The following is a 12,972-nucleotide window of genomic DNA, read 5'->3' as shown; positions in this document are numbered from 1 at the left end:
TTCCACCACTTCTTGCAAAAGCCAAACATTTAAAACAAATGAGTTAAAACACAGCACCGAATTCTTACGGAACATGTAGGAGACATATGGACATCCTGATAAATTTACTCTAAGGATCTATCCTCAAATATAGATGAAATCTATGAAAACAGTTATTTTACTCTCAGTGCAAAAACAAATGAGTTGTAAGAAACAGAACTAAATGAATACAGAACACTTAACTTTTAAGCAATGGTGTTATTATCAGTATTCTTTCATCTAGAGACAAACTGAGGCTAAAATAATTGAATCATTGCCCAAAATCGTATTTATCTTTAAGGTATACATAAAAAGCAGTAATTTGCAAGAACAGTATTACTCGGAAAGATACATGCTGATTTGCCCAAGACTGTTAAGAAAAAATACCTATGTTAGAAAATAACCCTCATTTATCCTCTTACCTTGGTTTAGCTTTGACAAGGTTTTAATTATTATCGTAGTAGTATTTTACTACTCTAAAAAGTTCCTGAATCCTTCAAGGCAGTTATAAAAATCATAACGTTATATATACTTCTTGGACTATCCAAGAATATTTTAAAATTGCATTAATTGAGATGGAAAACTACGTATTACATATTTTGTGTTAGTGAATGCTCACTAAGTAAAGTCTACTAGTGGTTACTAGAGAAAAATCCACTTATGAATTACATATTTTGAAAAGAAGTTTAATGACTTTAGAATACATGGTGCCTGGAATCAAGTTTCTATATTCTGAGAACACTGGAATCAAGCCTAGGAAACGGCTACTTTCATAAATCGGTAATTTATAGTGAGTAAATTAAAGAAACCAAGAATAAGCCAGTAAGAGTCTAAAACAGTAGTCCCGAAGTGAATTAAATGATATATGCAAATATCATATTAACTTCCTCATGAAAACATTCCTGAAAATGTGATTTTTTTTAAGTTAATGTTTCCAAAGAGTTGACCCTCTTTTCTATCTGATGTCCCCAAATGAAGGAAAACAGTGAACATTTGGTTAGTATCTAATTCTTACCTGGAACCCACTTAATTTCCATTTCCATATCATTTTCTTTGCCTTTCTTTTCTTTGTCTTGAATAACTTGTAAGAGTTGCCTATATTTAGCAATTTGTTCTTCATCATCCTTCTGACTTTTTTTTGTTTTCCCATCTTCTTCTACACTGACTCCATCATCACCTAACAAAAAAATCAATTTCACTTAATATACAGAAATAATTTCACTTCTAACTTCACTGTTCAATTTCAGTCACTGCAGCACTCTTCTCAAAGCTGTCAGACACACTATAACAACAGAATATCAAAATCAGACTTAAACTTAACACAAAATGAATTAAATGACTTAAATCTTATTTACAATAAAAATCAGCTGCAATATAAGTTAGTACGGTAACAACAGTATACTTGGGAATCACTGTTTTTTATTAAAATTCACATCTCAAAATAATCCTGTAGTCATGTAACATCCTTGAACTTCTCCACCCTATAAGCAAGAAAGCAGGGATGGCATTTTTTCCCCCTTTATGTCTCCTACCATCCAACACATGTATGGTCAATAAAAGGAGTCTGAGTAGTGTTGGGATGCATCTGATACATGGACTTAGCTGTTCAATGACACAGATAAAGGAAGCTGCCTGTTATCTAAAACAAAAGAATAACGAGTCCTTTCCACCTGATAATGAGCAAGCATGCTTACTCTTAGGGTCTCATTAGCACATGAAGAATAAAAATGAACAAATTATAAGCTTGTGCATTTAATTCTCCCATGTAGAAAAGCTTCACATTTCCATTTCCCAATTTTATAAAAATAATCATAATACAAAGGAACGGTATAAAATTCACGGGCAACAAATACCAAAGAAAACTAATAGATGAAAAGTGTGTTTGCTCTGTATTTCCACTGTAATTCTCCACGTCAAAACATAAATTAAGAACCTAGGTTTTAACGCAAAACATACAGACTAACTGAATTGAGTAAATGTCCTCAGTAAAGGGAAACTTTACAGAAGACTCTCTCTTCTATGAGCTATAGCTAACTGGTCACTAAATACATCCGATATTATTAAGCATTTAGCTGTGAAACATCAATGTTAACAGACTGTCCTTATATCTTCAAAAGGTGATGTGAAAAAAATTGGTTAAATAAATGTTTTTATACGTTTTTTTTCCTCTGAATGAATAAAAACTAGTCCACAACATTCTTTCCATCCTATCACACTTTTACATTTTCACTTGAACAGCTGAAATTCATTTTTTTCCTGTTTGTGCTTTATGCCACAATAATAATCTTGGATGGAATTCTGTCATATATCCCGTAATTCAATGGATAAAACATCAGGAACGCATTAACAAAATGGCAATGTATTTCTTTCTATTAAAAGCTTACTTCTGAAAACATAATTAGAAGCAAGCTGCTTCCAGGTTGAAATTTTAGTGGTAAGTCTCTGATGGCCTACTTTAAATTGATTTTTTCCAGTACTAAAATTTTACTTTCTGAAGCTCTAAAATGTGGGTTAACTCATGTAAGTCTGTTTTCTCCCAATTCAAGGACAATACTTTGTGAAAGACTTATTTCTATATAAGGAGTGAAAAAAAAATGTAACAGTAAAAAGCCCTGGTATGATCTCTTATAAACTACAACAGGAACATCCAGTAACTTCAAAGCATTCAAATACACTAATGCATCTATCAGAGGTACTAAATTATAGATTATAGTAAGCTTGCAATCAATTAAAATACTGAAGAAAAATGTACGTTTTTAAAAACTTAATCAGTACATTTCAAACAAAAAGCTATTAATCCTTAAAGTTTTAGAAGTAAAAATATATGATATGAGGTAGTATGCTAAGACTTTATATATATTATCTCAATCTTTTCAACCATGAGCAGGTACTATTATGATTCCCATTTCATAGCTATGAAAAGAAAGGCACTGGGGCAAAGAATATCTAATCCAAGCCTCAAAGTTATTTTAAAAAGAAAGAAGAAAACTTCAAAGAACTGACAAGTTAGTGAAGAATTACCAAATCAAAATTAAGGAGAAGATGATCATTATCGAGAGGACCCCATTGCCCTGAATGCACATACTGGTCTACCAAACAAATAGCCCTGAGACTAACCAACAGTTTTGGCAGTCTCGCAGGCCAGTAAGACAAAAGTTAAAAAACCAAATGCTGCTGCTACTGCTAAGTCGCTTCAGTCGTGTCTGACTCTGTGTGACCCCAGAGACGGCAGCCCACCAGGCTCCCCGTCCCTGGGATTCTCCAGGCTAGTACCCCATATTTAGTAGGGACCCCGAAAGACATACTCCAGGGCAAGGATCAACCAGAAGTAGACTAGCATAGAAATAGAAAGACAGTGGATAAAAAAAATATAGGAGAGAAACAACATGGAAGTTACAGTGAAAAGATACAATATATATTTAATTGGAGTCCCAGGGAAGGGGGAAGAAATACCTGAATAGATAATGGCTGAAAATATTTCAAAACTGATTAAAAGATACCATGCCACAAATTCAAGGAACCCAATAAACCCCAAGCATAATAAATTTTAAAAATCTATTCTTAGTTCATATTAAAACTGCAGAAAGACAAAAGGAAAGAGAAAACTTTTAAATGCAAAGAATAAAATCCAGACAACCTTCAAAAGACTGAAGAAAGTACAACAAAATCAGAAGCCAGCAGAATATTATCATCAATGTGGGAACAAGAGGACTGTCCACCTAGAATTTTTTTTTAATCATGAAAATATATTCACAAATAAAGGCCAAATAAGGACATTTTTAGACTAAACTAAAACTCAATTTTGGAAATTACCACAGATATACTTAAGGTAGAAAGAAAATGATCCCAAACGGAAGTATGAGATTTAGAAAAGAACAAGGAGCAAAAGAAGTAGGGAAAATGTGAGTAAATGTAAACCAAACAGTAATATTAATGTCCTGCGGTACTTAAGAAGTAAGGTACACAGAACAGCATGAAAGCTCTTTTAAGACTCCTTGTCTTCTCTAGGAGGGTAAAAGTATTAATTAGTATTCAACTTTAATAAGGATGCAAGCCACGATTTTTAGGATAATCACTAAATGAACAGGAAGAGTCTACTTTGTAAACTAACTGAGCAGAAAAATGGCACGTAAAAAACAATCCAAAAGCTCTTAGTTTAAAAAAGGGATGGTGATAAAGCATTTTACTTGTTTAGGTGATTGCCTAACTGTAAGAATCATGTGTCGTCTAAAAGACCAGACCCTTTTTTTTGTTGAGGTTAGGGTTTTAAAAAAAGTGTCTTTGGTTGAAGAAATTCAGGCTAAAAAAATATCTCTAAATAAAAAACTTCAATTACTATCTACAAGTATATATAATACTGTAAATGTGAGCATACTTCACAGACAATTTAAGGATTAGATATTCTCTTTCAAGCTACTGCCAAAGACATATTGTCATTAGTAAGTCTAGATTAAGTATTCAAATGCTTACAAAAGTAGAACACCAAAAGGCAAACAAATACCTTGTGGTTCTTCTATTTCCTCTTCATCTTCACTAGAAGAAGCTAAATAGGCTTGAAAATCCATATCCAAAAGTTCTTCCTTTTTAAATTTCCTGTTGAGTGTTGTAATTCTTTCATGATCAGTCTCATCCCAAGTGATCTCCACCTTCCACCAACGAATAAGAAAAAATGACATATAAAAATTGAAATATAAAATAAAAAATAAAAAATATAAAATAATATGTAAAAATGGAAATGTCAGCAACCCAAACTTGTAAAGAATACTTATTGTTAATGTGGATGTTTAACAGTAAACTAATAAAGACATACTAAAATCAATACTATATAGCATCGTTAAGGCAAAAGTTTCTACCTGTGGAAAGGAAAGCATTTCAGTTAACCTGTGCCTGTATCCTAACTCTCTACTATATGCAAGGCACTTCATTACTGGGAGTAAAAATTTATCAGTATATGGACTGACTGTGGTGAAAATAAGAAACTACACTAGTGAAAAAGTTAACATTATTGTGAATGAGTCAAAACATGTTTTTCACCTGGAGTTCTAGGCATTTCAGGAGGTCTACAAACTGAAATTTACTGATAAAGCTTTTAGAACAATCTCAGTGTGGTCCTTTTTCCAAAAGATATTAAAAGCCACTGATTAGAAAGGCATTTACTGGTTCAAAGTACAGGAAATCCTCATGACACAGGAATTTATCTATAACATGATTGGTCTGGGGACATGCTCCTGTCCTCTACGAAGCCCCCATTCTGAGTCTTGTTAGAGATTTAATATCCATCACAGGGCAGGTTCCACATCCTTACTTTTTTTTCCCTCTCAGGCTAATCTCCCCAGATTAACTAAGAGATTCAATCCTTAAAATAACTGCCATTGTTGGAGAAATTACTGCTAGTTCCAAAATTCAGAATTATTCCTATTCTGATCATTAAGACTAAGCTGATGACCACAAAATCACTTCTAAACTGAGACAGACATGGATGATACAGTCAGGCCGTAGGAACTCAAGACTGGCTGACTGGATAGGCCTGCCTAGTTTTTAGGCTTGAAAATAACATGAACTTAGGTTTTATGTGACTGAATCTTTCAGACTTCACTTAGTGCACACTGGTGGGGGTTCCCTATACTCAGTGACTAATCAAGGCCACACAGCATCCGCAGGCTGCAGGTGGCAGACACACCAACTCTGCCACCGGGCTGGCCTCAGAAAAGCACAGTAGTTTGTCACAAGAAAGGCAATGAGAAGCCTGTGGGGCTGCTGCAGAGTTCAGCTATGGGTAAAAGGTACATGGGGCAGGAAAGCAGACAAGCTAGGCAGCTAAGTAACAAACTAATTCAATAAAAATCTTTTGGCTGTTTATTATTAAGCATTAATGTGACATTGAGTAGTCCAGAATTATTCTACTTCAATTGTTTTTACAATTTGGGGTCATATCTGCAGAAAAAAATGTGTTCCTATTTTAAATCTGCACTGCTTCTGTGATTTGAAGTAGTGTTAGCTCCTCCCCCTACTCCCTAGGATACTAATAACTGACATATTACTTATTAAAGAATCTAGGTAAGTAAGACTGTATGGGAAAGATAGAAGAGAAAAAAGAAACATTTGCAGGTAACTGACTCAGGCTTAAAGGCGTAACAAAAATCTGGAAACAGGTTCAAATAGATGGGGTAGATAAAAATGCAAATACACTTGTGTTTCATTTCTATTTGTACTTATGCATTAAAACTTTGAATACTTTCCATTTCTAAAGATGCTGTAAGTAAATAACAAAGTCTTTTCTTAAAGCAACAATGGAGTTCAGCTATATACTTTCTAAAGTGAAGAAATACCGTTGATGTTCCCATTGCAGCAGATGTGAAATATTTTGGTTTATATGCTGTTAAATCCACTTCTGAGGCTACATCCTTGGGCTCATCATCAAAAGTAATATCATCTGGTATAAACCTAAGAAACAAAGGAAAAAAATGAATTCATTTAAACATATGCTGCAGTGATAAACAACCAGAGTTTAGATTGTCTTCTAATTAAGTATAGTTTATACATATATACCACATAGAGGTTCTACAGAACACACATGCAGATGAAGTAAACAATGCTAGAAATAATCTTGGCACAAAACTTTTGAAATTCATAAGTTATAAATCTGTAATTCCACTAAATCTAAGTGAACTCTATAGGTAGAAACCCTGCATTAGGAGTCAGTTAATGTGAGTCTGGTGTAAACACACACGAGTCCCTCATGCTTCAAAAAGACCTAGATTCCTGATAACATAGTCACTGACTTGCTTCATGATATTCTGAAGATCAGACAAAATTATTAAAGGGGAAGTACTCTGAAAATAAAGTATCATATGAAATCACTATCACTGAAATAATGAAAAGCTTAAGCCTGATTCTTCAACACTAAAAATTTTGCTATTATCTTATAATTTCTATCACAAATAATAGCAGTTAAATGTAAATTAGCTACTGTAACTGTTTGATAATCCTTAGCCATCAGGCTAATGAATGGGAGGAAAAAAGCAAAGAGAAATGATCCATGGTTATTATATTTAGGTTCTATCATTTTTATAAATTTTATTTTCACACACACAAAAAAGCATGAGCTATATATTATACCAAAAATTATATTTGAGGGAAGGAATGAAAAATTAAGGTTTACTAGGTCTACAGAATATCCTCCACCACATATACTTTTGCACAGATTTAGTAGAAGAAACGGTTCTGAGACCAATATTTTAAACATTGTCAATAGGCATGATTTTGAGGTAGATGAATAAAGAGTTCCCTAGATAGTAGGATAGCAGCAGAAAACTCAATTTTCTCTTATGAAGAAAATATATGACAAAATAAAACAGGGTACGTAAGTTTCTTCCCTGGTCATTGATCTTATTTGCTAGGTACTGCCAGAGGTTATTCTAACACTACATGGAAATGTCCCAAAAAGGAAAAGAAAGAACAAAATGATCCTGAGAACATGTAAACATGAACTCATGACAGGCGGTCTGACATTCTAATGTTTAGTAACTACAATTAATACATTTAAAACAAGCACCTCCTTTTGAAATTATTAAAAAGAGAAGGAAACAGCTTGTTTGATAAGATAGGTCCTTCTTGCTATATACTTAAGCATGCTAAAATCTTACCCCAAACTATCAATTAAAAAAATTTTATTTGTATTTTTCTGAGTCAGAATGCTTTTGAAGTATGAAAGCCAGCGACTATCAACTGATGCATTTTTTTCCCCCTAAAATATTTCATCTTGACAAGAAAGCCTCTAACAAACTTCGATACAAAGAAGTGATTTCAAGAGGTAGAAGATAAAACAAAAAAGAAAAAAAAAAGAATCAATGATTGTGAAGCACGCTCTTAATATATTGATGTGTCTATGTATTAGTCACTTGCTGCTGCGAAGTCACTTGAGTCGTGTCCGACCCTGTGCGACCCCATAGACGGCAGCCCACCAAGCTCCCCCGTCCCTGGGATTCTCCAGGCAAGAACACTGGAGTGGGGTGCCATTGCCTTCTCCAGTATTAGTCGCTTAGTCGTGTCCAACTCTTTGTGACCCTATGGGCTGTAGGCTGCCAGGATCTTCTGTCCATGCACTTCTCCAGGTAAGAATACTGGAGTGGGTTGCCATTTCCTACTCCAGGGAATCTTCCCGATGCAGGGACTGAACTCAGGTCTCCTGCACTGCAAGCAGACTCTTTACTGTCTGAGCCACCAGAGAAGCCTTAATATACTGATACTTAATTTAAAATTAAAAACCTTAAAAAAAAAGTGATTTCTATTGACAGTGTTACAGTAGAATGGTTTACTGGGTTCAAGGAACTAGGCTAATGATAAAATGATATGACAGTTTAGCTTCCTGGTTTCTTTAGAACAGACATTCCCAATCATGTAAGGTTTTTCAGCTTGGGTCAGTGAATCCTGAGCACACAGTGTAAATGATGCCCAAGTCTGAAGACAAGGCCAGCAAGACCATCTACTCATCAGCACTGTCCAATAGAACTTTCTATGATGATGTCATCAAAGTTCTGTTCCTGTTCTGCCCAATATGGGGCCATTAAGTACTTGAAATGTGTCCAGTGTGACTAAGCAGATGAATTTTAATTTTTTTAAGTTTTTAATTAAATGTAAATAAGCCAGATATGATTACTGGCTACTGTACTAGACAGCACAGATCGAGAGACACTAGTCTGTTAGCAAATTCCTTTGCCTCCACCTCAATGCTTTTGATAAAGTTACTTCACCCTGGTTCTCTAGTTCTAAAAGATAGCTGCCAAGAAACATCATTACATAAAACCCGCCATCCTAAAAATACATCTGACAGATCTGAAAGCACATAAATGTGAGGTGACTTCTATCTGACACTTTAGCATTTTCTCATTTCAGTTTTCTTTCTTAAGAGTGATTTCTACAAGAGCACTCTACCAAAAGGGAGAAATCCTCTTAGAAAATGAAACAACAGAGAGCACTACCAATTCTAATATCTCAGTTCTTACAGTTACATTGTGCTACAAGATTAAACTGGTACCACACACACTAATTACCTTAGATCTACAAACGAACAACTACTTTCGAATTCCAGGCCATCACAATCCTCATAAATTTTAGCAGCTGTTTCAGGAGAATCACAGTCTACTACTGCATAATAGTATTTCAGTCGTTTGAATTGATAATCTCTCAGTTTTTCTCTAGAGGCCCTAAAAAGGGGGAAAAACTCATTAGGCTTACTTAAACAGGAACACAAATACCTCTCTCCTTGTAAAAAAGAAATGTAACTGTTCCAAGAAAAACATATTACAAACTGGCTTTTATTATAATCCATCTTCCTTTATGAATAGCCTTCTTGCCTAACATTAAATACTTAAGCACAATTTATTATTTTGACAAGGTACAGACTAGGGACTTTGACTGGAATTTTGTATTTAGAAAAGGAAAGCAAGAATTACATGTGGCTACCTATAGATTATTTTGTTTGTTTGTTTTATTACCATATATAGTTTTCTCAAGTAAATCCACTGAAGAGGACCACTGCAGTGTAACATATGCTAGGAAAGCACTAGCTTTTATTTTAAACAAATACCTGATCTTGTAAAACTTTATTCATGTCAAGACTAAATGGTATTTAAGTTCAACCTACTTAACTCTAGCATATTCTTTGAGGGTCTTCATCTGGCAAATAAAAATTTGCCACCAATTTTTATTAAGTGCACATATAGCTCCACCTAGTGGATTCAAAAGTACTTAAAATTTATTTCTCTACATTATGATGATTAAGAACTTTATTATTCTTGCATTCTTATATTTTTCTATTTAACTAACAAAAATTATATAATTTGGAGGTAAACAGTTTCAATGCCCTTTACATAGAAATCAACATCTAAGAAAAAAAGCAAAACTTTTTGAATCAGGTTTAACCATGAAATGTTTTTCAAAACTGTAATAATTACTTTCATGAATACAGAAATATAAATATATACAGAAAATGTGTTTGGAATAGTGTGCCACTTCTGGCAGACTTTAACTTTCTTTGCAACCTGTTTTAACCATGAATGGCACAAATATAAACTTTAGTTCCAACTATGAAAGTGACCAGAATTCTGAATTAGTGACACAAACTCATATGAGGTTTAGTTTTATTTTCTAGAGTGTTTTAATACCAGTCCTTTTCAGGAGCATCTTCAGGAATGCTTAATAATTCCACTGGTCCTTGAATGTGCTCTTCCTTCATCCTCTCCTTTCCAAACTCTGAAGGATATATCTAAACACAAAAAAACAAGATCAAAGTAATTTATACTTCCCTTTTCTCAAGATATACAGACCTTTGAAGGTCAGGAGCTCTAAACAACTGGACAGAATGCAAACAGCAAGAATGGCACATACACACATGCTCCCATGTGTGAACAATGACTGGATAAAATAATTTGAATTAAATCTTTGGTATTTTTTTTATCCCGGCTATTTTTGAGAATCAGGAAATATAGTCACATTAACCTTCAGTGTTTTGTTACTACCAGGCTTAATATTCATTTATTAACTAATGTATGCTTTTTTCAGTCGTCTGAAATATGTAATTTATCAACTAGGGAATCCAAGTTTTTCTCACTAATCTAAGTTGCATAAAACAGGTTTTTTGTTTTTTTTTTTTCTATGAAGCCAAGCCAGGTTTATTCTAATATGTCTATAAGTAATAATACTATAACTATAAATAATAATACTATATTTAAAAATAATTAATCCACAATGCATGTGAGACAGGATGATGCAGGGCAACAGATGTAAACCATAACAGGTTTCAATGTAGAAGTTTTTAGCATATATGCAGTCACATGTTGATTTTTTGTGGTTTTTCCTCTATAAGTCCAGTGATTCCTACTACCCATCTCCTAAAATATAAAATTTAACAAAAACACCATTTTATTTCAATTCTGCCTACAGTTTGATTTTTAATTATTTTCCTTACTTCATCTGACTATCATTTGGGAGAAGTGAAAGTGAAAGTCACTCAGTCATGTCCGACTCTTTGTAACCCCATGGACTATACCGTCCATGGAATTCTCCAGGCCAGAATAGGAGTGGGTAGTCTTTCCCTTTTCCATGGGATCTTCCCAACCCAGGGATTGAACCCAAGTCTCCCACATTGCAGGCGTATTCTTTACCAGCTGAGCCAAAAGGGAGGCACAAGAATACTGAAGTGGGTAGCCTATCCCTTCTCAAGGGGATCTTCCCGACCCAGGAATCGAACCGGGGTCTCCTACATTGCAGATGGATTCTTTACCAACTGAGCTATGAGGAAGCTTTAGTTGTCCCTATGCTCTGCCCAAACCTGAAAACTTCTGCAACATTATAAAATGTTGTGATGTTGTAACTGGTAGGGTAAATCCTTTTATACTGGTATGATTTCTCAAAGACTTATGAGTCCTTCTCACTTGTTTATTCTTTTAGATAACTAATGGCAACCTTTTTCTTAACTTTAATTTGCACTGAGATTTTGACTGAAACTATACTAAAACTAGAGAAGGCAATGGCACCCCACTCCAGTACTCTTGCCTAGAAAATGCCATGGACGGAGGAGTCTGGTGGACTGCAGTCCATGGGGTCGCTAAGAGTCGGACACGACTGAGCGACTTCACTTTCACTTTTCACTTTGATGCACTGGAGAAGGAAATGCCAACCCACTCCAGTATTCTTGCTTGGAGAATCTCAGGGATGGGGGAGCCTGATGGACTGCCGTCTCTGGGGTTGCACAGGGTCAGACACGACTGAAGCGACTTAGCATCCTAAAACTATAGAACTGTTTTATCTTAAATATTTAAGTTGAACAACAGTAATTTAGAGTTGCTTCACGCACTGTAGTAAATACTTCGTATGAGTTGCTTTTCATTGAATCCTTACCACTACCTTAAGAAATACTACTGTTATATCTACTTAGAGGAGAAAATACGTTTGAGAAATAATCAATAAAATGCAAAAGATCATATAGCATGTGTCAGAATCAAGATTTGAATACAGGTCTGTCAACTGCAAAGTCTAGAGTCTAAATCACTATGTGGGCTTTCTAGAAATACAGTATCTCAAAATTTTTCATATATTATTTATCAAGTGTTATAGCTTACTTCATATAGGTTGTGTTTATAAGGTAATTTGTAAGATTTTTATATATTTCTGCTGTTAGTAAAAATAGAATGTTACTTGTTAATGTTAGTAATGAAACATTTTAAAAAAATATTTATCTTATAACTGTCCCTTTACTGAGCTTTATTATAATAGCTTTTCAACTGATTACTTTGGTTTTCAAAATTAAACACAATCATATAACCGATCAACAATTTTACCTGTTCCTTTCTTACCTTCACACTTGTTTCATCAGTTTTGTGTCTACCTGTATTGGAACAACTTTCAGATTAATTATTTTCCTTAAAAGGAAAACTATGACTATTAAAAAAAGGGATTTAACTTAGAATGCTTAGAAATACCTCAAAATAAAATTCTGAAGTAAATTCTCACCTTTACAGAAAATATAACACCTCCTTTAGGTTTAAATGAATTGAACAAAGCCAGCAAATCTTTTGCCTTCAATCTATCCCAGTCCATGTTGCAAACTGCTAATCGACACGTAATCTAAAAAAATGACAAAAATTACTTATTATATAATCTATATCATTCCCAATGCTTGCAAAATTAAGATAGTAAATATAATGCCTATCCTGAAATCATTAATATAGTATTTATCTAAGTGATTTCAGTATGCAAAAGGAAACTTCAGATGAGCAACACAACAGTAAAACTGTAAACAGAAAAGCACTCTCTCTTATTTGGTTCTTAGTTCTTGAATCAGAACATGAGGATGAGCTGATTCTTTAACTACCAAGTTTATTAAGCTATTTTGCCACCCATGAGGGAGTAGGAAAGTTTAATATATTAATCTATAGCATTTCTAATAGGTAC

At 34.1% G+C, this 12,972-nt stretch overlaps 1 protein-coding gene across 1 annotated transcript in view; it reads right to left on the bottom strand.

Annotated features, from left to right (window-relative positions):
- The window catches only part of ESF1 (ESF1 nucleolar pre-rRNA processing protein homolog), a 60,877-nt gene that overhangs the window by 41,769 nt on the left and 6,136 nt on the right, over positions 1–12,972 (bottom strand). The window contains exons 4-9 of the mRNA XM_040248288.1: positions 12,532–12,645; positions 10,185–10,285; positions 9,072–9,224; positions 6,348–6,462; positions 4,520–4,664; positions 1,034–1,195 (exon numbers count right to left, since the gene is read on the bottom strand). Coding sequence (XP_040104222.1) covers positions 1,034–1,195; positions 4,520–4,664; positions 6,348–6,462; positions 9,072–9,224; positions 10,185–10,285; positions 12,532–12,645 — 790 coding nt within the window. The remainder of the gene's footprint in view (positions 1–1,033; positions 1,196–4,519; positions 4,665–6,347; positions 6,463–9,071; positions 9,225–10,184; positions 10,286–12,531; positions 12,646–12,972) is intronic.

This window comes from Oryx dammah, unplaced genomic scaffold (assembly GCF_014754425.2).
Source record: "Oryx dammah isolate SB20612 unplaced genomic scaffold, SCBI_Odam_1.1 HiC_scaffold_10, whole genome shotgun sequence".
Classification (NCBI taxonomy): Eukaryota; Metazoa; Chordata; class Mammalia; order Artiodactyla; family Bovidae; genus Oryx; species Oryx dammah.
This window is presented reverse-complemented; position numbering and strand designations above follow the sequence as displayed.